Source organism: Myxocyprinus asiaticus, chromosome 4 (genome assembly GCF_019703515.2).
Source record: "Myxocyprinus asiaticus isolate MX2 ecotype Aquarium Trade chromosome 4, UBuf_Myxa_2, whole genome shotgun sequence".
NCBI lineage: Eukaryota > Metazoa > Chordata > Actinopteri > Cypriniformes > Catostomidae > Myxocyprinus > Myxocyprinus asiaticus.
This window is the reverse complement of record NC_059347.1, coordinates 29,618,269-29,643,807: the sequence shown is the minus strand read 5'-3', so window position 1 is coordinate 29,643,807 and position 25,539 is coordinate 29,618,269. Positions and strand designations below refer to the sequence as shown.

General features: G+C 37.9%; 2 protein-coding genes across 2 annotated transcripts in view; both read right to left on the bottom strand.

Moving 5' to 3' along the window:
* pdzd2 (PDZ domain containing 2) overlaps positions 1 to 1,979 on the bottom strand; it is a 107,232-nt gene extending 105,253 nt beyond the window's left edge. The window contains exon 1 of the mRNA XM_051682266.1: positions 1,678 to 1,979. The gene's annotated coding sequence lies outside the window, so the exon portion shown is untranslated. The remainder of the gene's footprint in view (positions 1 to 1,677) is intronic.
* Positions 1,980 to 8,791: 6,812 nt separating this feature from the next.
* golph3a (golgi phosphoprotein 3a) lies at positions 8,792 to 24,806 on the bottom strand. The gene is made up of 4 exons (XM_051682342.1): positions 24,372 to 24,806; positions 18,392 to 18,523; positions 14,011 to 14,125; positions 8,792 to 10,725 (listed from the first exon to the last, which is right to left on the bottom strand). The coding sequence occupies exons 1-4, from the start codon at positions 24,585 to 24,587 to the stop codon at positions 10,301 to 10,303; spliced, it is 888 nt and encodes a 295-aa protein (XP_051538302.1). The 5' UTR covers positions 24,588 to 24,806; the 3' UTR covers positions 8,792 to 10,300.
* Between the last annotated feature and the right edge of the window lie 733 nt (positions 24,807 to 25,539).

Sequence of the window (25,539 nt, the reverse complement as noted above, 5' to 3'; positions counted from 1 at the left end):
TTTCCAGTATGACCAATCTGCTTTAGTGTGGTAACAGTAAAAGTGAGAATTGACCTTTAGGAGCAGTACAAAGAAGTGTTAGTAAAATGAATTTGACCTTAATAATATTTCAATTGAAGCTATGGGCAGGTCAGAAGTACCCTACCCTTACAAAAAAGAGAACAGTGGCGGTACTATGGTGCAGTCAAGTTATCTGTTGATAATGCCATGGTACTTTGATATAGGCCTATATCATGGTCCTTAATGGTAAGAATATTCATATACCATGGTATTTACATGGTACTCCAAGGTACATCAAAGAATATTATGGTATTACCTGCATACATATCCAAAAAACATTGTAATACATCATGGTATATTTCGGCAGCATAGTGTATTGTGAACATCATTAATTATATATATATATATATATATATATATAAAATGTAACAATTTTTATTTATTTATTTTATTTTCAATAAAAATGAATCACATGATCATGAGAGTTGCTGATAACCTTTAAAACTGCTGATGAATATAAGTAGAAATTGCCCATGGTCATATTGCAGATTGGCACAGATTATTTCCAGATATTTCACACTTGGGTGTTCTTTACCTTCTGCATGAGTTTTAAAATGGATTAGTACATGAAAGTACATATTAAAAAGTGCAGACAATCAGCTAACAAATCTGTGCATGAGAATCACTTGGCAAAAGACCAATGATTACAAAGCCTCAATCTGATCCAGAAGTTTAATGATCTGTAGCCTTCAAACTTGAGCAATTTACTTCTTGTTTGTTGCATTATATGGATATGGTAGGCCTACTTCTGAAACTTGAATCAATTTGAAATGCTGACATTTGAGGCATAACAACCATTTTAAACACAGCTCATTGTGTATATTAGATCTTATTTATTCTTTCCCCAGTGGTATAGGAACAATGGAAGAATGGCAATGGGAGGTGTAAAAGCTGACTGCCTTGCCTGACAACAGTGTGCAGTTCTCCCCTCTCAGCATTAACGGACACAAACAAAGGCATGGAATTACTCAGAAGAGAACACTTCCGACGGCTGAACACATTAAGTCATGTCAATCTGAACTGAAGGTAAAGATCAAACGGTAGCGCGCACACATGAACGCGCAAGCGCGCACAGACGCTGTAGAAACAGAATGCTATAAGAACTCGTAAACGTAAACGAGGCAAAGCGGTCCTTAACAAACAATTTATTCATAGTCTAGTGCCAAAATTGTGCAACAAATGAGCTTATTTGAGGATTATTTGAAGTTCTTTAATAAAGCATCTCCTTACTATTAGTCAACTAACTTTACACCCTTCCATCTGCTGCTTGAATAAACCACCAGCAGTGCTGAAAACTGACCGAAACAGGAAGAATTGACTGAACTATTGACCACTACTTTTAAAAATGTGGCAGGGTCTATACATGTGAGGAAACCGATTTAATTGCGAAAATAGGAATTCATCATAATATATACGAGCTCTTATTTGGTAGAACTAACCCAACATGACTAAACAAGTAAAGATCTCCGTTAGTCAATAGTAATGTTTTGGCATGAATTCACAATCAGATTAAAAAAAAAAAAAAAAAAAAAAAAAAACAGCCTCTCGTTTCATGCGCGAGAAGTTCACTCCGTCACTTTGGTGAAGTTAAAAACAATATAAAAAACTATGACTTACCATCCATGCAATTGCATTTAAATATGAGAGCATACTGCATTTCCATTACTAGAAAAAAAACATTTGAATCCAAATCAATGAAATCCGCTGCGATCCACACGTCGTATCCTCCAAAAGCGACAGTCAGAGGTGTAAATAGTAATCTGGAAAAAGCACAAGATGCTAATCAAACGGCTAAGCTGTTTTCGTCTGACCTTAATTGTAAAAATCGACAGCCTTTTGCCCAACTTTGACAACTCTTTCACAAAGGATGTAGAGGTAACTGTTCATGCTATTCGCCTTGAGATTGACGAAGGGAGTGGGAGGAGCATGTGCACTATAGCGTAATATACTTCTGTTTAATTAGGTGCTGGTTGGCTCTGTCTGTAAATACAAAGCAGTTGTTAAATGGCTTGTGGTGTACTGTGGTGATCTTTTAAGAGCTACATTTGGCATTTTTAAGCTTTAAAGCAATGTCCCATTTCAATTTTACATCCTCCTCCATATAACAATGATGTCAAGTTGAGGTCACATAGAGATTGTTGCCTTGATTTTGCTGTTAAGGGGTGATGTTATAAAAGGACAGGCGTGTATATGATGAACCATTCTATTGTCATAAATGGTCTCTCTGGAGTTAAACTATGAATCAGGACCTTGGAATCCCCAGTTGAGGTTTGTCTGGGCATGGCAAATCAGATCATAAAAGCCAGAGCTTATAACTCTCAACTCCTTAAGGACCAGACTTGCCCTGCCTTTAGCTCGGTCATTGTCTCTCAAACACTATCATCACTTCTATTTACTACATGCCTTTAACAGTCAAAAGCATTGCTTTTGTGAAGAGCTTTGTCACGGGTATGAAATCAATTCTTTTTCTTGGCTAGAAGAAAAGGTTCCAACGGTTTTGTTTCAAACAGGAACAAAGCATGTCTTAGAACAAAATCAGCCTTCATGCACAATTTGTTTCACTCTTGTTGATTGTGGCTTTAGTTTGACTTGATTACAGTTAAATACTCATTAATTTTGATATATCACTTACAGTTGTGCTCAAAAGTTTGCATACCCTGGCAGAAATTGTGAAATTGATTTTGAAAATATGACTGATCATGCAAAAAAAAAAAAAAAAAAAAAAGTGTCTTTTATTTAAGGATTGTGATCATATGAAGCCATTTATCATCACATAGTTGTTTGGCTCCTTTTTCAATCATAATGTTAACAGAAATCATCCAAATGGCCCTTATCAAAAGTTTACCTACCACAGAAGGTGACACACACAGGTTTCAATGGCAATTAAAGTTTAATTTCCCACACTAAACTTGCAATTAGTGTCCGTGTATAAATAGTCAATGAGTTTGTTAGCTCTCACATGTATGCACTGAGCAGGCTAGATACTGAGCCATGGGGAGCAGAAAACTACTGTCAAAAGACCTGCGTAACAAGGTAATGGAACTTTATAAAGATGGAAAACGATATAAAAAGATATCCAAAGCCTTGAAAATGCCAGTTAGTGCTGTTCAATCACTTATTAAGAAGTGGAAAATTCGGGATCTCTTGCTACCAAGCCAAGATCAGGTAGACCAAGAAAGATTTCAGCCACAACTGCCAGAAGAATTGTTCGGGATACAAATTAAAACCCACAGGTAACCTCAGGAGAAATACAGGCTGCTCTGGAAAAAGACGGTGTGGTTGTTTCAAGGAGCACAATAAGACGATACTTGAACAAAAATGAGCTGCATGGTCGAGTTGCCAGAAAGAAGCCTTTACTGTGCCAATGCCACACATGACAACACCTTGACACGCCTCACAGCTTCTGGCACACTGTAATTTGGAGTGATGAGACCAAAATAGAGCTTTATGGTCACAACCATAAGCGCTATGTTTGGAGAGGGGTCAACAAGGCCTATAGTGAAAAGAATACCATCCCCACTGTGAAGCATGGTGGTGGCTCACTGATGTTTTGGGGGTGTGTGAGCTCTAAAGGCATGGAGAATCTTGTGAAAATTGATGGCAAGATGAATGCAGAATGTTATCAGAAAATACTGGCAGACAGTTTGCATTCTTCTGCACGAAAGCTGCGCATGGGACGCTCTTGGACTTTCCAGCATGACAATGACCCTAAGCACAAGGCCAAGTTGACCCTCCAGTGGTTACAGCAGAAAAAGATGAAGGTTCTGGAGTGGCCATCACAGTCTCCTGACCTTAATATCATCGAGCCACTCTGGGGAGATCTCAAACGTGCGGTTCATGCAAGACAACCCAAGACTTTGCATGACCTGGAGGCATTTTGCCAAGACGAATGGGCAGCTATACCACCTGCAAGAATTTGGGGCCTCATAGACAACTATTACAAAAGACTGCACGCTGTCATTGATGCTAAAGGGGGCAATGCACAGTATTAAGAACTAAGGGTATGAAGACTTTTGAACAGGGGTCATTTCATTTTTTTCTTTGTTGCCATTTTTGTTTTATGATTGTGCCATTCTGTTATAACCTACAGTTGAATATGAATCCCATAAGAAATGTGTTTTGCCTGCTCACTCATGTTTTCTTTAAAAATGGTACATATATTACCAGTTCTCCAAGGGTATGCAAACTTTTGAGCACAACTGTATGTGATATGTCACTTGTGCAATACAAGTGATTGCGGAAGAAAGTGCAAGTCATTTTTGCTCACAGACATTTTTTAGCACAGAAACCCAGGCTTTTTCCACAAAACATCAAATTTAGGAGGCTGTTTTGCAGATTAATTGTTCTCTTCAATTGCAAGACTTTATAGAAGCAATGAGGTGGATAGGCATTCTTTGGCCCAGGTGGTTTTGATTTGGGAGGTGCTTGTGCCTATAGGTCATTTATTATTTCAAGGGAAGCAAAATTTGAAGACAATGTAAGACTGCTGGACACCCAGAAATTGGACCATTGGTCATGCCAAGTCAAGCAGTGAAGTTTTTGTATTTGAAAGAAAAATGTAATTATGTAAAAATTATACTGAAATGGAACATATATTAATGCAGTGTAACACTGAAAAAGCACACAGTGTCGTCAGAGAGTATTCACCCCTTTATACACTAAAATTTGACCACTGAAAAGACAAATTTAACTCAATTCGTCTTGGTTATATCTGTATGAGCTTTCCACAATTGGATTTTTGAGCACAAATTCGATTGCCCTCGTCTCATTTGTCTTGTCATTTTGGAAGGACAACCTGTTCTTAGTAGTGCTTCTATGCCATTTCTTTCCAACAGCCTTCACCGTGTTCTGGTTCAGTGCTGATATTTTTATAACCTTCTCTGACAAAATAATCATCACTATATCAAGTTCCAAGGGCAACTCTTTGGTCTCCATGACAGCAGAACTTATTTGATTTGCTGTTTTAGTTGAGACCTCAGAAAGTCAGTGATATTGTGCAATCAAGCAATGGAACAGGTGAATTAAAGGTCTTCATAGGAATTTAAATAAAATAGATGATTTCTAAATATTTCTTGTGTTGGTAGGTTATAACAGTTAAAAGGTTACAGCGTATCTTATTCTCACAACACATACTGTATTACAACGTTAGCTAATTCCTCATCTGTGGTGCAAATAACAGCCAGTATCACTTTAGATACAATTTTTAACCACAGCTGGCTGAATGTCCAGATATCTGCAGACACCACACCCGGTCAGACACAAGAATAGACCAAACTCAACACTATATAGCGTTTGTAAATAAATTTCCACTGTTATGGGAAAGCACTACTACTAAAAGACTAATTTTAAAGAAGTAATAAAAAAGAAGAGTGCATTATTACAAGAGTCCTGACTGTTTTGAAACTGTGATGCAGAATAAAACTCTGTTTACTCTCAGCAGGGAAAGATGTACTCATTCTAAATGATCTTTTTGGCAATGGACCTGTTGCCTCTGAAAAGATGAGAGATCACAGACATCATTATCACTCTTTGTGTTTTGGTATTTGCAACAGTAATACCTTAGACATACTGATGGATATGCCATGGAGTGAAAGATAAATTCAAGAAATATTGTCTGCCATGTGAAATTAACACACTTTGAAATAAATATAATCAATTCCAAATTGTTGCAAATGCTTAACTTTCAGATACCATAGCAGTGGTAACAGGGCACAGCATCTACATTTTGTGTGGAAATATTTGACCTTTGTCTGCGAATAATACAAACCTATATGGGAGAAAAACCTCGTGCAACAAATCTCATGCATCAAACACTTTCATCTTCGCAAAATAACAGATGATGTTTGAGGCACTTTCAAGACCATAGTTTATTTCATAGTAATAAGAAAGTATATACATTGGGCTCCCTTTATAGTGAGTTCTAAAGCATGTGATTTTCCTTTACTCGGCGACACAGTTCTGACACCTGAAAGCCCCTCCATGTCACAAGTCGACTCTTTCAAACAATTGGTGGATTTCCCAAAGACATTGCTACATACAATTCAGTATTGTGATGCAAGCGTTTACCATCATAGTGAAAGAAACAAAGAGCAAAATGAAAGCATGTTGATATAAATTATTGCTATAAAAATGAATAAAAACCAACAAAAAACATGACCACTGGAATATGATCAAAGTGTGATCAAAGTGATCAAAGGCTTCAAACAGATTTCCATAGTGTAAAAATAAAATTAAGACATGCTTGTGCTAGCTTTTACATGTCAGGCAAATTTATAAAGACTGATACAGAGCTCGCTTACGGACTCTTAAAAATAAAGGTGCCACAAAGAACCAAAAAGGGTATTTCACAGCGATGCCATAGAAGAAACTTTTTTGGTTACACACAGAACCTTGTAGTGACAGGTTCTTTGAAGAACCATTTTTTCCTTAGTGCCACAAACAACCTTTTCAGGTGCTACAAAGAACCCTTTCCAAAGGTTCTTTGTAGAACCACTAAAAAAGGTTCTTTATGGCATCAATTGATCCAAAACCCTTTCATTTATGCTTATTTATATTAACCCTTATAAATGAAAGGGTTAATGTTAATATAAATTAATTAGTTAAATAAAACCAGTGAAAAAAAATTTAAAAAAAACTTTTGAGGAATGGAAAGGTTCCACAGATTGTAAAGGTTCTTCATGGAACCATACACCCCGACAAAGAACTCTTGAAGAACCTTTATTTTTAAAAGTGTAAGCAGCATGTATACACAAGAAACTATGCACAGATTAAACCAAACTGTGACAGAAAGCAATCAGAGTCTGTCCTGCTTATCTCCTGCCAATCAGCTGCTTCTAATGATAATATTATCAAAAATATACTGATTCAAGAAAATGGAGGAATCTGCTCTTACACACACACACATTATATAATATATATATATATATATATATATATATTATATATATATATATATATATATATATATATATATATATATATATATATATATATATATATTATATAATATATATATTACATTATATTATATATATATATATATATTACATTATATTATATATAAATATATATATATAAATATATATATATATATATATATATATATATATATATATATATATATATATATATATATATATATATATATATACACACACACACATTAGTGTGTGTATATATATACAGGTGCTGGTCATATAATTAGAATATCATCAAAAAGTTGATTTATTTCACTAATTCCATTCAAAAAGTGAAACTTGTATATTATATTCATTCATTACACACAGACTGATATATTTCAAATGTTTATTTCTCTTAATTTTGATGATTATAACTGACAACTAAGGAAAATCCCAAATTCAGTATCTCAGAAAATTAGAATATTGTGAAAAGGTTCAATATTGAAGACACCTGGTGCCACACTCTAATCAGCTAATTAACTCAAAACACCTGCAAAGGCCTTTAAATGGTCTCTCAGTCTAGTTCTGTACGCTACACAATCATGGGGAAGACTGCTGACTTGACAGTTGTCCAAAAGACGACCATTGACACGTTGCACAAGGAGGGCAAGACACAAAAGGTCATTGCAAAAGAGGCTGGCTGTTCACAGAGCTCTGTGTCGCCAAGCACATTAATAGAGAGGTGAAGGGAAGGAAAAGATGTGGTAGAAAAAAGTGTACAAGCAATAGGGATAACCGCACCCTGGAGAGGATTGTGAAACAAAACCCATTCAAAAATGTGGGGGAGAACCACTACGCACAGACGTATGCAAGACATGGGTTTCAGCTGTCGCATTCCTTGTGTCAAGCCACTCTTGAACAACAGACAGCGTCTGAAGCGTCTCGCCTGGGCTAAAGACAAAAAGGACTGGACTGCTGCTGAGTGGTCCAAAGTTATGTTCTCTGATGAAAGTAAATTTTGCATTTCCTTTGGAAATCAGGGTCCCAGAGTCTGGAGGAAGAGAGGAGAGGCACACAATCCACATTGCTTGAGGTCCAGTGTAAAGTTTCCACAGTCAGTGATGGTTTGGGGTGCCATGTCATCTGCTGGTGTTGGTTCACTGTGTTTTCTGAGGTCCAAGGTCAACGCAGCCGTATACCAGGAAGTTTTAGAGCACTTCATGCTTCCTGCTGCTGACCAACACTTTATGGAGATGCAGATTTCATTTTCCAACAGGACTTGGCACCTGCACACAGTGCCAAAGCAACCAGTATCTGGTTTAAGGACCATGGTATCCCTGTTCTTAATTGGCCAGCAAACTCGCCTGACCTTAACCCCATAGAAAATCTATGGGGTATTGTGAAGAGGAAGATGTGATATGCTAGACCCAACAATGCAGAAGAGCTGAAGGCCACTATCAGAGCAACCTGGGCTCTCATAACACCTGAGCAGTGCCACAGACTGATCGACTCCATGCCACACCGCATTGCTGCAGTAATTCAGGCAAAAGGAGCCCCAACTAAGTATTGAGTGCTGTACATGCTCATACTTTTCATGTTCATACTTTTCAGTAGGCCAAGATTTCTAAAAATCCTTTCTTTGTATTGGTCTTAAGTAATATTCTAATTTTCTGAGATACTGAATTTGGGATTTTCCTTAGTTGTCAGTTATAATCATCAAAATTAAAAGAAATAAACATTTGAAATATATCAGTCTGTGTGTAATGAATGAATATAATATACAAGTTTCACTTTTTGAATGGAATTAGTGAAATAAATCAACTTTTTGATGATATTCTAATTATATGACCAGCACCTGTATATATATACACACACACACCCCCTTTAAATGGCTATGATTCTTTTTAGTCCTAGGTTTGAGTTGAGAGCATAGGACAAATGTCAGAAGTCACAAACATTATTTTTTGACATTCAAAGCTCCACCTCCACCATTAAACATCTGACTTGTACACACCTCTACATAATCAATGGTAAAATACCAAAAAAAAAAAATGGCACTATGTGCCATACAGATGTTTATATTTTTTGTGGTCCCTCCTTTATTTTCTGGTAGGTATGTACAAAGAGACTACAGCGCAACAATGCTTTCTGAATCTAGCTCCATTAATGCCATGTCACAAAGAGCTACAGTACATATTGCATTTTGATTACTACCCATTCTGTAACCAATATCAGGCACATAAAAGTACATTTCAGTTCAAGCTAGAGAAAAGGTTTTAATTAAATTCATGATAATAAATTGGTGAAGTCTGAAAGGTAGAGTCTGAAGCATTTGTAGGGTGTTTATCAGCAGAATGGAAGGAATCTGGATGGGACATTAATCAAAAACCATAGAGAATTCTGATCTCAAAATTAACAAGCTTTCTGGTAAAATACATTATGACCACTTAACATGGAGTAACTGTTCTACTTGCATACAAACTGACAACTCTCACCCTGTAAAGACAAGACAGGTCCCCTGAATTGCCTGCACTTAGTTTCCACTCAAGAGTTTGATTTACTGGCCATCCAATAGCAATGCTGTTGAGATAGCACGTCAGTTGTGTGAACCTGAAACGGTCTAGCTCTACCTCACTCGCCACAAACTACTCATCTGTTATCAAAACGTGATTTAGTCCTTGATAACCTTTTTGGTTTCTTTTCTTGCTCCATCATCAATATGATAACGAGTGAAAACAACTTGATTTAGATTATATAATAAATGATAAACTGCAGTGTACTTTATTTTCTTGTACATCTGTTCAGTTGTACCATATGTAGATACTGCTTTAGTGTAAGTGTACACTTTTACGCTTTTCTCACATATTGCAATTACAATTAATCGATTCCCATTAAATGCAAGAAACTGAAGACTTAAAGAAAAAACAGTGATTCCTGCTCAATTATCCAATTGGAAAATCTGTTAGGTACCCTACATAGATGTCGAGGCAAGAAAATTATGAAAAAGAAGATTCTTGATCCAGTGACGCAAAAGGTAAATGTTCCAACAGTCTACGGTGAGTAGATACCAATTTGCATTCAACTAAACCAACGAACAATGAAAGTAGGAGAAAGTAAATCTGTGTGCTTTCTTTTTCATCCCTTTTCAAACAAAAGAGAGCAAACCAATGATTATTTTTGCAGAGAGAGGAGCAAGGAAGGGAGATATCTACAAGGAAAAAAAAAACAAAAGACAGTTTCAGAACTCCGTTTTGATAAACCAGGGCAATCATTTCTCAAACCTGTTTTTACCAGTCCAAGTGTTTTCTTTGTTTCCCAGCTTCACCAGAACTGAACCAGCTTCATTTGGTAAAGGCGGCCACAACAGCCCAGAGCAGCTCATTGGTGTTGGTCTTCATGCTTTCGCCCTCAGGTTCCAGGTCCAGAAGTTGTCGTACTCTCTTCATAGCCAGATCGTACTGGTCATCCAGCAGCGGGGCAAATGCATTCTCTAGAACGTCAGAGGAATGGGCGAGGAATATAAGGGCCAGAACACGCTTGTCCATTCGGTGAGGGTCGTTCACCCACTTGTCCAGCACGGCCTCCTGCACCTTCTTAATAAGGCGCTGCTTAATGTTATTGTTGGTAAGCGGGTGTGTGGTCATGTCGAAGAGAAGAAAGTTCTGTTTCTCGGTGGTGAGGACGCCCTTCTCAACAAGATTCTTGGCCAGGCGCTCACGAACATTACGTAGCTGGTAATGCAGCTTTAGTGGGTTCCATGTCTCGCCTGTGAAAGACAAGGCAAAAGACTTAACAACAAACGTCTGCTTACATTCACCATTTTTGCTGTTTTCAAAAGGCCAGAAAATTAAACTATTCTATCATAGTTAATATGACTGCTGTTACACTTTGCCAGCATTCATTTAAAGAAATATTCTGAGTTCAATAAAAGTTAAGCTCAATCAACTGCATTTGTAATAATATTGATGTCCACAAAATATATTTTCAACTCGTCCCTTTTATATTTGAAAAATAAATAAATGAATAAGTCAGGCATTTACAATTAAAGTGATTTGGGCCAGTCCATAAACATTAAAATGCATATGGTTTCAAAAGTACAGCCACAAGATGTGGTAACATGATTTTAGTGTGAACAAATCTCTGTTCCACATGATTTTAGTATAATAAAATTGCTTATAGGTTTTACAGGCATTGCATCGCCATTGGCAACGAAGTTGTAACATTGGATATGTCTTTACACTGATAAGATTAGTATGTGATTTTATCAAACTAATTTCAAGTTAAAATGTATAATGCTTACATCTTGTGGCTTTACTTCTGAAACAATGTGTATTTTAACGTTTATGGACTGGCCCCATTCACTCGCATTGTAATTGCCGTACTGTACCCACGATTTTTGTGGGGTTTTTTCCCCCAAATAAACGAGATTTTCAAGACGAGTTGAAAATATTTTTTAACCAATATTAACCTACAAATACTACAGATTATGTTTAGGGTTTCACTTGTATTGAACCTGGAATTTGCCTTTAATATTTTTAATACCTATTAAAATCCTTAAGGAGGAACTATTACGGCAAATTTGTGACCATAATATTATCACAGGACCTATAATCAAGGTTTTCTTACCCAAAGATGTGATATGATCTTTGATATGAATTATCATCATTATATGAAGACATTATAGCCTAAACTTACAATACTGAAAAGTATAAAAACAATACCTGAAGGACAAATCACCATAATAGCCTAGAAAACGTTGGACATAAGAGAAACAGCTCCCGAACAGAGTTGGCCAATTAACTGAACAAATCAGGATTTCTCTTGCTTGCAACTTGTGCTGATGTTGCCAAAATTTAAAAGATTTAAAAAAAAAAAATCCTCATGATTTTGATCTTGATCTAGTCTACTGAGCACCACCAACTCAGTCACTCAGTTCACCCCTTACAACAAAAGAAGTGAAGAACAGATATACCAGGATCAAAGCAGGCTGTGGTAGAGCATTTGCTAGTCATCAGCCGGCAGTAATTCATGACTCTGATCTAATTCTGAGCAGATTTTTATACATTCCCTAAACGAGGACAGCAGCTCCTTCTCTCAAGATTCTTTGATCTCACCCCTTGACCCTTTGGCTCTCCATATTGAGTCACTTCCAACTGAGCTCATAGCCACAGTAGGTACCAGAAATCTCTCTATAAATCAGCACTTCGGACTTAATTGAGCGACGCCACTTCACGGAGAGCATTTTGTGTGATGATAGCTTGCTGTGCTAAACAGTGAATAACAGTCAGCATGATAAAACTCTCTGCAAGACGTTTTGTCTCTTTAATGTTTTAAGTTTAGTCTTTTTAAGCGCTGCTGTTACGGCAAAGCACCACATCAACAATACATTTCAATACGCTCACTGTCGGACATTAAATCCTCTGCTGTGCGTAACGTTCCTGTATTTGTGAGGTATTGTAGAGAGATTAAAGTTATTTGCTGATTCTGTCTGAAACTGTTTAAATATTAGCAGTAAAAGCGTTTGAATTGCTGGATGTTGTGTACCTGCAAAGTAACAGTTTGCGCTTTTGAATGTACAGTGAGGATCGCCCTGAAGCACTCCAGTCAATTTGAAGCGGTTTTGTACTTTCATACGCGGTTTTGTGCTGCTCTGTACTGGAGCCTTGCTTACTTCTTACTCTTCTTACTTTTATCCACCTTTTTCCTGGGGGTCTTAGTGCAGAAACGAATGTGGATGCGACTTCTGCCGAAAGCCGTTCTATAGCATTCGCTAGCTCCGGCTGCAATCATTTTAGACACTGTTTACAGCTGGCATTAAGAAGCGTTTCAGATGATCTGATCGTAAATGGTCAGCGCTATATACAGTATAGTTGTAAACGGGGTGCAAAACATTTTGTAATTGGATCACGAAAAACACATCCAAAAAAGCATGTGGCCACATCAAATTTAAATGCCATCCTGATGCATCCTGGACGGCAGCGAAGCACCACCTCTCACCTGTCAATCACCCGCAGCCCGCCAAACAAAAGTGTAAACTTACGTGTGGATCGGACAACTTGAAAAAGCGATTACAAACCCAAGGACGAGAACTTCACGGCTCTTCCTCAGTGTGTCTGTTTGATATCAATATGTAGAGAGACAAGATGACAAACACACACATCTGAAGCTGAACTAACAGAAATATTCCACTAAAAAACTGATAATTTTGCTCTAAATGTTGCGTTTGTGCTTAGATTAAATTTCAACTGCATCTGGGAGAAACAGTGCACCGGTTATGTTTGCACAATCTTTGTCTTTATTTACATTTTTTGCAGTTTATCATCATTCAGTAACACACCGACATAGTGATTGATGTATGTCATCATGAAATCAGACATCCTCTCCTCAATCTTAACACCGCAATGAAAGAATGAATGGATGTATGCCGCAACAACAACTATGTTTACTTGATAACAGAAATAACGCCCACATTTTGCGCTTAGCATCACAGGACGTAGAATATAAGTGGACAGTTTCGCACGATAAGATGTTATAGGTACTTAGCCTAATTATTTGTTGAATATCCTTTAGTTCTGTTGAGGTGCTGCGCTTAGTGTCTCTATATCTCTCTGAAATGCATCTGATTGGGGTCATGTGAACATAACTTGGCCTAATTATACATTGGTTCCTTAACACAAACTAGTCGACTAGCCGTTCATTAGTTTTGCACATCCCTAGTTATTACTGAAATCATGATTCTTATTCTATGATGTCCTGTGACAGACTGGTTTGGTTCAACTATACTCGGATTCAGAGAAAATTTAGAAAGATTTATTAATCCAAATTTGGCTGGATGATCAAAAAAACTTCTAAGCCCTTTTTCTCAGTTTCAGTGTTGATGTAGTTACTGCGTTCTGGCTTATTAGGGCAGATTGGTCGATCAACACTTTTGAAAAAAGAAAACTAGAGTGCTGGGTTCATGCTGTTCTTTAAAGTCAAGGCAATACTGTTGTAAATAGAATAAATAATGTACAAGATCGTGGAACTCAAATGATCTGTGCAGAACTCTGACCACTGAGCAACTCTATCCAGCTCTGCACGGTCTCAGGCGGTTGAGTGTCTTTTATGTGTTTCAGAGCCTCATCCAACAGCACATCCCCCGTTGGAGCATCAGACTTACATATAACCTGAGAGAGAGAGGAAAAAAAAGTGTCACTTAACACATTAAACATGAACAAAACCTAATGCACAAAAGCACTACATGGACTTACATCAAGGCAGTGAACTCAAGAGGGTAAATATTATGTGAAGGAGATGGACTATTTCTACTGAACACCAAAGAGCTTTACCTCAGATTTTAAAGATAATGCATTTTCCAGGGTAACATCTGAGCCCGTTTAAATAAAATAAATAAAAAAACTGCACCAGCCAACACTAACCGCAAAATAGTTCTCTTGACATGCAATTAATATCAAACAGCACCCTCTTTTGGTAGGAACAGTCATACACACTTGTAAAAACTGACACCAGGGTGTTGGATTTAACAAGCGCATAAAGAATACACTGAGAATTTGTTCAATCCAGTAGGTGGTCTTGATTTACATGATGCCAAAAGATGAGATCACACCTGATGAGGCATTGAAGTTACACTATAAATACAAAAAAAACTATAAGTAGTAACATGGCTTGGTGCCATCATAAGTGATAAAGATCTGGAGTTACTGGAGCAACGTGTACACACACACACACACACACACACACACCCCCCTCAAAAAATTAGAATATTGTGGAAAGTTAATTTTTTTCCGTAATTTAATTCAAAAAGTGGAACTTTCATATATTCTAGATTCATTACACAAAGTTAAATATTTCAAGCCTTTTTTTGTGTACAGCTCATGGAAATCAAAAATCCAGTATCTCAAAATATTAGAATAAAGAATTTATAATACAGAAATGTCAACCTTCTGAAATGTTAATTTATGCACTCAATACTTGGTCGGGGCTCATTTTGCACAAATTACTGTATCAATGCGGCGTGGAGGCAATCAGCCTGTGGCACTGCTGAGGTGTTATGGAAGCCCAGGTTGCTTTGATAGCGGCCTTCAGCTCGTCTGTATTGTTGGGTCTGGTGTCTCTCATTTTCCTCTTGACAATACCCCATAGATTCTCTGTGGAGTTCAGGTCAGGCAAGTTGGCTGGCCAGCCAATCAAGCACAGTAATATCATGGTCAGCAAACCAGTTACTAGTAGTTTTGGCACTGTGCCAATTCCTGCTGGAAAAGGAAATCAGCATCTCCATAAAGCTTGTCAGCAGATGGAAGCATGAAGTGCTCTAAAATCTCCTGGTAGACGGCTGCATTGACTCTCGACTTGAGAAAACACAGTGGACCAACACTAGCAGATGACATGGCACCTCAAATCATCACTGATTGTGGAAACTTCACACTGGACTGCAAGCAACTTGGATTCTGTGCCTCTCCACTCTTCCTCCAGACTCCGGGACCTTGATTTCCAAATGAAATGCCAAATTTACTTTCATCTGAAAAGAGGACTTTAAACCACTGAGCAACGGTCCAGTTCTTTTTCTCCTTAGCCCAGGTAAGACGCTTTGATGTTGTCTCTGGTTCAGGAGTGGCTTGACACAAGGAATGCGACACTTGTAGCCCATTTCCTGGAAACGTCTGTGTGTGGTGGCTCTTGATGCACTGACTCCAGCCTCAGTCCATTCCTTGTGAAGCTCCCCCAAGTTCTTAAATCAGCTTTGCTTGACAAACCTCTCAAGGCTGGTCAACTTTCCATGAATATGCTTTGATACAGCAATTTGCGAACAGCCAGCCCTTTCAGCAATGACCTTCTGTGGCTTACCCTCCATGTGGAGGGTGTCAATGAGTGTCTTCTGGATAACTGTCAAGTCAGCAGTCTTTCCCATGATTGTGTGTACTGAACCAGACTGAGAGATTAAAGGATCAGGAAACCTTTGCAGGTGTTTTGAGTTAATTAGCTGATTAGAGCTCTTCTCATGTCGATATTTCTGTATTATAAATTCTTTATTCTAATATTTTGAGATACTGGATTTTTGATTTCCATGAGCTGTAAGCTGTAATCATCAAGATTCAAACAAAAAAGGCTTGAAATATTTCACTTCATGTGTAATGAATCGAGAATATATGAAAGTTCCACTTTTTGAATTAAATTATAAAAAAAAAAAAAAAATTCAACTTTTCCACGATATTCTATTTTTTTGAGATGCACATATATGTATATGTATTAGACACACATACACATACACACACACACACACACACACACACACACACACACACACCCACCAAGTAAAATTGCAAATGCATGTCAGCTGATATATATTTGGAGTTGGTGGGCATTATTTTGTTATAATCATTAACTTGACCAGTACTGGTCTCATCTGCTTACATTTGTGCATCTCTCTAAACTTTTGTGCTTTTTTTGTACATTCTTACATTCACACCTTTCTGTACAGTACACTGTGAAAACAACTTGTGTTTCCCACAGGATTTTGTGAGACTGTGGTGGGTAGACCTCAGACCTTCTAGGTGGGTCTGGGGGCATGCTCCCCCATAAGAAAATTTTGTACATTTTAAAATGCATCAATCTAGTGTACTTTGAGAGCAAAATTGAGAGGCTAGATCTATGAAGAACGTTGTGCCCTTGTAAACAATGTTGTGCTCTAGTAGTAATTTAATCACAAACACATTGGTTGTATAGATATGAATGATGACATGGCAAAAAGGTAACACCCACAAAGCATGGTAAACGAGACGATGTGAGAAACGTTCAAAAACTGAACTGAAACTACTGACCTACTGCCCCTTTCTCTGCTGTCAAAATCACCTGTTGTCCCTCCCTCAGGGGAGGCTGTCTCCCCTGCTGCCCCTATGGGAAGTACCTGCCATGCTGCCCCTCTCTGAATGGCTGTCCCTCTATAAGAGTAATGCTAAAATTCCATTGTTACTCCAGTTTATTTCTTGAAATGTCTATGAATCCTAGCTATCCTAGCTAGCTACCTCTGTAGCGGTTTCTTTCTCATCTGGTGGTGGATTTCACTCTCTCTTCTTGAAATATTAAAAAATGCTCATGATCTGAAAATCAAGGGTACAAACATTTAGCTTAAAACAGTAGCATTATTTCAACTTAATTAGTTAACATTACAAATAGCCTAACATTACATGATGAGCCAACTTGCTCCTCAGATGTTGAAAATAGTTATGTTGTCAGAGCCGCTAATAATAACGTTAGATAATTAGCGAACATTAGCTAGCTAGATATAATGTTACATACGTTATACATTGTTTTTCACGACAAGCAGCCAGATATGTCAGTCGACAAAAGCAAGGAGACTGACAGCAAATGTTAACGTTACATAACTTAGCTAATGTTAGATTATCATTAATTATCAATGATAACTTCTGCAGTAATGATATCTGTTTGCTGTCGTACATTGAAAATGATAGAATTGTGTTTGGACTAGTGGATTACTGCAGTGGATACTGTAATGTTAGTTAACGTTACTTACAGGCCAGGTTCCAGATCAAAATCACTGAGGGTGCTTCTGAAAATAGTGGGGGTGTCGTAATTACAAATTTGTAATAGATTAAATCATGCTACTAAAACGACGTAAATTGTTTTAATTTTTTTTTTTTTTTTTTTTTTTTTTAAATGTACAAAACATTTATTGCTTCGTTTTTTTTCCCCACGTGATCCGACACTGAAAATGACAGCAAAATGCTGCGCCTGCAGATTAGGACATACTGATTTGCAAAATCATACATGCAGTTTTGATGCAGCATTTTGTGTTTACACGCTCATGGGTCATGATGTGGGTCTCGTCAATGGTTTGTTTGGCATCCCATTCAACACACAACTGAATAAAACAGGCTGCATGACACTGAGAAATGATTACTGCCAGAATAACATTCTCATACAGGTGTGAGGGACTTCAGCATTTTACAAATAACACAAAGAACAAACATTTTCCTCTCTTGCTTGGTTTTGCCCGTGTATCCCCTCCCTGTGTGAATTATGCAAAGATCTATTGGGATTTTACTCAAGTTCATCACTGAAAAGGTTTGCTCGCATACTTGGACACCGAGTGACTGGCTGGGAGTGAGAGATGCTTTGCCGAAGCAACAGCGCAAAACACAACGTTAGAGATCTTTTATGTTATTATGAGAAATGTAAAAATATTTTCAGTTCATTATGAAACTGTGGCTGGACAAATTAGACAGGCCGCTACAGTCTAGGTAATTAATGGGAAACACTGAACTCTCTAAGACTGTTAATCACTGATTTTGGGTAGTTATCAGCATATTGTTGTGCTTGTAAATGCACTCACTGGAGGACGAGATCCAACAAAGGCAGCGACTTCCTGCCTTATTTATGATCAATTCTAGAGTGCAGAAAACTTTTTTTCTCACCTTCCTGGCAAGTAGGCTTTTCCTCCTCAGGCCACAAGCTTCCAGCTGCAGTCTCCCTCGTAAGGCCAGTTCAATAAGCATGCAGCCCCTCAGGCCAGATGAAATGCAGTCATTCCAGAAAGATGTGTAGCCCTTGTGAAAAAAGAGAGGGAATAAAGTCAGTATACATTCCCCATCAAGAGTTCAAAGCCCCAGTGTAGCTAAAACCTCTACCCATGTAGAAAGCAGTACATAAAACCCAGAGAGCTGCTAATACATTACAATTATAACCCAACTTCAAAGTAACTCAACTTCAGAGCCTGAGGACGACTGCATAATCAGTCTTACAGAAAAAATAAAGCAAGCTACTCGCAAAGCATGCATGGATAGTTATGATGTACGCAGTGTCATGCTTAGCAGTGGAAGTGAGGGATGATCTCTCTGTCATTAACAAGGCCTGCTTTGTGAAGGTCCAGCCTCCTGTCTCAGAGACCACTGCTGTTAAACAACAGGCCTATTTTAAGGTGCTGGCAACATTGAAAACGCTTTGCATGTGAAGCAACAAAATTACTGGAAGAACAATGCTAAATTATTCTGTGTTCTTAATGACCTTTTTGTTCCCTTCATCCAGACAAATCAATTAGTGAGGTTGACTAGTTTAGATTCATTTAGATGTACTCTAATTTAGATATGTTCTCAAATATTTGCATTTTTCATTTCTGTTCCATTCTGTTGCACTCCATCTAGCTGCTTTTAAACACAAGAATGCAACTTATGTAAACGCCACCAGGGCTGTTTAAACTGCCACAGGTCATGTAAACAAAAATCAGCAAGAGATCAGATTTTTTTGCATCCAATCTGAGCCACTTACAAATGTGGTTTTAAATCAGATACATATCCGATATCTGGTCATCTGACCAACATCTAAACATGTATATCTGATTCCCCTTGACAATGCTGTCACTGTTAGCGTTTGCACACAGGGATAGCTTTCTTAACGGTGTGTCCTTATGAAGCAGACATACCAGTAGGTGCTCACACAAAAACTCAAAGCTTCTCTTGTTGAGGCAGATATTTTGACCGACTTTGAAATTTTCTGACTTCTATATCTTAGCCACACTTCTCTTCTGACAGATATTGAAATCATTAAAGCCATGCTTACCATAGCAGCAGTAAAAATTCGCTTTCGCCTTTTTTGCCTAATTAATTGCAATCGTGTGCAATTTTGCCTACTTTTGAAAATACGAATTAGCACAAGGCCATTCAAAACCCGAGAGTGAACCGCGACACTCATAAGGGAAAGCGATTTGTAATGGAATCATTTGAGTTTGGGTGGGAGATTAATGTAAACCCAGATATCAGATTTGAGTCGTGTCTTCAGTGAATGTAAACAGGCAGGACACAAAAAAGATCAGATCTGTGCATTAAGCCTTGCAGTGTAAACGCAGCCCAAGAAACACGTATGTTTGGGATCAGGTGTAACAGAGACCAGCCTAATTATACCTGGCTGATTAGTTAAGACCGTTTAGTCGACCAGTCATCAGGCAACTTACCAACTAGTCGATTGTGAAATTATCTATTGTGAGTCAAGTCTGAAGTCTTTAAGCTGAAGTTTGAGTAAATTCTGTAAAGTCTCTAAATGACAAGTCTGAGTCAAGTTGAGTCTGAGTCACCAAATGTTACATCTTTAATTTCTTAATTTCTGCCATCTGCTTTCTTATCTAATTGTCAGACAACCCACCAACTAATTATTTTGAAAATAAACACATCCAGAGACTATTTAGCCCAAGGCGAAACACTTATATTAAAAAAAAATGAGCCAATCACCTTTTAGATACAGACATCGTCTGTATTAACTCGATAACGCGCCTTAGCTGGCCCAGTATGAAAAAGTGTTTTTAGCGTGATCTAAACTAAAGCACAAATTATGATACCATTGTTGTCAGACTTTATTGCCGACTTGAAATATGTTATTTGATTGTGATCTTCACCAACCGTTATGGAGAATTCCATCTTTGCCCATTCAAGCAGATAAGAGCTGTACTTTCATGCCACTTGTTTTCATAGAAAATAGCTGCCAAGGAGTGTTCCCAAGATGGCCGCCGAGAGAACTAACTTGCCTTGAAAGGGACTTTGGTGCACCCCTATTTCAAATAGGATTTTTTTTTTTTTTTTTACTCCGAGAACTATACTTTTAATGGAGGTTTGTTAGGTAATTTGTTGGTAATTTTTCAATTGTATTATATATGAAAGAGGAGGAGGAGACCGGAAACAACAGGGGAGAAGAAGGGGGAACAGGATTTGAAGAGGACCTCAGGCCGGAAATAAAACTCGGGTCACCCGTGACACTACTGTACCACATGTCCAGAGCACTGCCCCAAAGGCTACAACAACCTGATAAATAATCATAAATACTCAAAGTGCATGGTTTTGCCCTTAAGTCAAATACTTAAATTTTGCATTTATACCATTGGCCAGCAGGTACTGTAATGCCGGAAACCGAGTGGCATTTACGATAAGAGTCTTCTCTGAACTGTGGGATTTGATGGAATGAGAGCACACAGAACTAACCAGCACTAAATAGTGATGTCATGCAACACAGCATGTCGCAGATATTGTCAATAGACCTTAATTTGAACTGAACCCCGAACATTCATTTAACAAGCCTCTCATAGCAAAACTAAATGCATATGAAAAAGCCATTTCTTTAAATCAATGAGCACTCAAGCCTAAGAAAGTACTTTTCTAGTTGACACTGTGCACAAGTAACCCAGTTATATTACATAAACATCCTGGGTGAATACATCCTGGAGGAGCTGTGATTTAATACACTCCTCTTTCATGGACTTGGGTACAACAACGCAAGACACAAACCTCACTAACAGTTAGCACACAAGCAGATATTCATGATAATGAATGTCTTATGACAAAGCTGATGTAATTTCTGTTGCAATTGCAACTTCTGCAACAATACTGCTGGTTTTCAAATAGGTACACTCCCCCTATCTTCCATTGGTTAAACAAACAGATAATCCTGCCCCATACTCACACCATTTGTTGGGCAACAAACAGAGCCAGAGTGTTCACACTTTTCTGAAGAATGAACCTATAAATGGCTTAGGCTACTTTTAGTTGTCTTTGCATAGAAGAAAATATTTTACTATTACAAATATTACAAACTTCAGCTTTAAGGGGGTCATGACATGAGGAATCCAAATTTCCTTGATCTTTTGACATACAACAGGTCATTGTTCTACAAAAACATATTGTCAGTTTCAGAACTCAAAACTTCCTCCTCACTGCCAATAAAAGCATTTGTTGAAACCAAGCTGCCAAAACGACTTGTGCTCTACTTCCTGATGTCACACATTTGAATCTAACGGCCTCCACAACAACATCAATGCCTACTTTACCTCATCACTTCAGTAGCCCCGCCCAGTAGCGGTGAGCAGTGAGATTGGCTGCACCTGAAACCAGGAAAACGCTGCCTCCTGAGGTAGGAAGGGACCAAGGCATGTCCAAATCCACTGTTTGCGCCACATCCTGTTGTAACAGTTACAGGATGGGCAAGGGGGAGGCGGGAACCAGCTGAACAGTCAACTTAAAGTTTAATGGCATAAATGAACTTAAAACAACATAGAACATAAAACATGATGAACGAACACACATGCAGCATGGCCGCATGCGTGTCTCTCTCTCTCTCAAACCGGCGTCTCAGGCTGCCCTTTATCTCACTCTCCCGCTGATCAGCTGATTCAGCTCCATCACGGCCTGGCCACGCCCTCCTCCTCATCACACCTGTCTACTAAGATACCTCCATCTGATCAATTTTTGAAGGCAGCATAGACATATCCTTCGCTGGATATGAAATTCCACAATCCTATGCATGCCGTTCCACAAAGGTTGAGCTGAAGAAAAAAAAAAAAAAAGGAGGTGGCCGAAGAGGCAGTTGATAGCCAATTTGTGCATAAATGTATTTTATTCACTTTTTCCAACTTTTGATTGCATTTCTGGTGAGATAGTAGTATTGTAGTCATTAAATTTACACTTGGTTATCACCAAAACTCTCATGATTTTGTTCTAGATTATTAGACCATTCAGTCCAACCAAACCACAATGAAGCAGACGTGCCTTTTACGTTACCTTTAGTGGACACCAGATGGCGATAATCAGTTGCAGGTATCCTAGCAACGATGTGACATTATGCTGCCTCAGTAGCCTGTCCGAAACCAGTTCCTGGAGGTACCTTCATAAATGAATGCTGTCTGTTGAGTCAATGATTGATAGGGCAGCAAGGCAACAAGACAGCTACCTTCGGTTTCGGCCGCAGCCACTGAGAGTCAGCAGGTCAGTCAAGAGCAGAGCCAATCAAAACAGTGGGTGTTAACTGTCAAGTCTTAAAGGAGAAGCAGCACAAAAACTGAGCGTTTCTGACAGAGGGTCAGAATCACGATGGAAATTTATCATGTTTTACAAATATATGTTTTTTTTTTATGCAAAAAGCTTTACAATATTATAAGTGAACCTCAAGGAACACATTAAAATAATTTTAAAAAGGCAAGTTATGACACCTTTAACAATCTGTCAGGTTTTGTTAGAATTTTAAATGTGTTGAACAGATGTTATCAAGTTCCAGAAGCAACAGACAAAATGTCCCCACCTTATTATCTGTTTGCAGACAATGTTTGAACTCTTAAAGTTGGTGCAGAGCATTAACATAAGCAAACTGTAGTATTGGGCCATCTCACGTTAACCCTTTTATCTTTCCTGCTACTTTCCATAAAGATAGGCAAACAAGAGAAACTCAGGGCCTTCAGTGAGGCTTCCATGAAAGAGAGTGAGATTTTTTATTTTTATGCCAAAGACTTTAGGAATTTACTGTAGGCTATGCTATGATCTAAATCATTCCATCATTTACATGCAACAACAATTATTAGTGTTAGTGTTAATGGAAACAAGAATAAAGTAGGAGATTATAATTAATAAATAAATAGATTATAGATTAGAAATTATAGATTCAAATTATATTGGTCAATTTACCCCCAGATGGCTAATTTTACCAGGAGCAATTTACCCCTAACCTGAAGCAAGATGACCCAATGGATCACTTTTTTTAAAAGGCCAAATGTTTGTGGCTTTCTGCCACAGGCTCATTTTTGTCATATCAAGTGATAGCAGACACCTTGAAATAAAGGTAGCTCTATTCCTTTTACCTAATTGTCTATACATTTAAAAATTGGATAATTTTACCCCACTCTCCCCTACTGGACATGTTGTAGAACAGTAACCTAACACTTCCAGGATCAATGTTAGATGGATAACAAACACCTAATTTTGAAAGTGACAGAAAGGAAGGGACTATATCAGCTGAAAAGTTTGGTTTTCACAAATTTCTGCTGTGAAAGTAATATGGCACAACATTTCCTGGTTTGAGAGAAGGACTAAAGGTCTTGTGGTAAAACAGCCGTTGTCATTGTTAATACGCCACACACACAAACTAATCCTTCTCAAATTGGGTTTTTCAATAATTATAACCCACATATAGACATTGTTACATACTTTAGGTAGAATAATTACTCTTCAAAGACCCATGTTGTCACACTGAGCTTGATGTGGGCCTTGACATTAAATTATATGTTATATGAGATCACATATGGCAGTCACTGAGACGGCAGTCCTCAGTTTTTAAAGCTCTGACACTTGGTGTTAATTTTATAATAGTTTTAGTGTTCTGACAGTTTGATATGCATGTTAATGACAACTTAAAAATGCAGTCGATGCTAAAAGCTACCTCATATCAAAGCAACATAATGTGTTGATTTCAACAAAGAACGCTACCAAGTAAAAATTAATAAACGGGAAAAATAAAAACATGTTGATTTCTGGTTTATCTTTTTTAAAAACAAGAGCTTATTTATAACGACCAAGCGGTCATGGTGAGACAGTGTAACTGGCTAAACATCGACTACTCAAGCAGTGAAAAATACAGAAAAGCAACCACCTCTCGATCCTTCAGCCCCAGCAGCAGCACTTCCTCCATCAGGGTCAGTCTGGCTTCCTTTGAGTCGCCGCTGTCATCGTCGTCCTGCTCGTCTCCGCGGCGGGGCTCGTAGTCCTCGTCGCCGCATCCGTGGTCTCTGTCTGCGGCTGCAGCGCTACGCGAAGCCTCGGTGCGTCTCTGCACCAGGCCGGAGCTCCGCTGGGTCAGAGTACTCATCTCTCATCAAAGAATACTCATCAAACACTCTAAAACAAAAACCTCCCTCCCAGACAACTTCTGTCCGAGAACACAAGGGATTATTCAGTCCAATACATAAATGATTCCCGGAGTGAATGGGAGAAATAAAGGTGTAAATCGAGGTTTGTTTTGAAGAGAGGCCCTTAACGATCCCAAATGCGGAGCGACGTGTAGACGTCGCTGATTCCGTTCAGGTTTAATATGGCGACCAGCCGTGACGACAGCAGTCAGTGGATGTGGCATCTCAACACAAAGGTTGTTTTTCTTATTTGTCAAGTGTTAACCACGCTGTTTAACAAATTGTCTTTTTTTTTTTTTTTTTTTTTTTTACATTGTAATTACTTTCTTCAAAAGATTTGAAGTCTTTCTAGTTGAGGTGTCCCGTTTATTGTTCAGTCTCTTAAAAACTGATAGATAATGCCAAGAACTACGAAGTTATTATCTTTTTTCTTTCCTATTGAGTTTCTGTTATTTATTATCATTTTAATTTACATTTCATTTAAATGATACAAGTATTTAAAATAATACTTTTGTTGTAGTTGTAATTGTAATACTAGGGCCTATTGGTAATAAATTCTCTCTCTCTGTAATATATACACACACACAGTTGAAGTCAACTGTATATATACATATAAGTTTAAATAAACTTAGTTTGAAGTCATTTAAACACATTTTTAACCACTCCACAGATTTAATATTAAGCAAACTATCATTTTGGCAAGTCGTTTAGGACATCTACTTTGTGCATGACACCAGTAATTTTTCAACAATTGTTTACAGACAGATTGTTTCAATTTTAATTGACTATATCACAATTCCATTAGGTCAGAAGTTTACATACACTAAGTTAACTGTGCCTTTAAACAGCTTAGAAAATTCCAGAAAATGATGTCAAGCCTTTAGACAATTAGCTTCTGATAGGAGATGTACA

Excerpts from the sequence above, each read along its gene's own strand:
- golph3a (XM_051682342.1), bottom strand. The coding sequence starts at position 24,587 with ATGAGTACTCTGACCCAGCGGAGCTCCGGCCTGGTGCAGAGACGCACC. Across the intron at positions 18,524-24,371 it reads TGGGGCTGAAGGATCGAGAG|GGCTACACATCTTTCTGGAA; the intron begins GTGGTTGCTTTT and ends TTTTTTCACAAG. Across the intron at positions 14,126-18,391 it reads AAAGCCTACTTGCCAGGAAG|GTTATATGTAAGTCTGATGC; the intron begins GTGAGAAAAAAA and ends TCTCTCTCTCAG.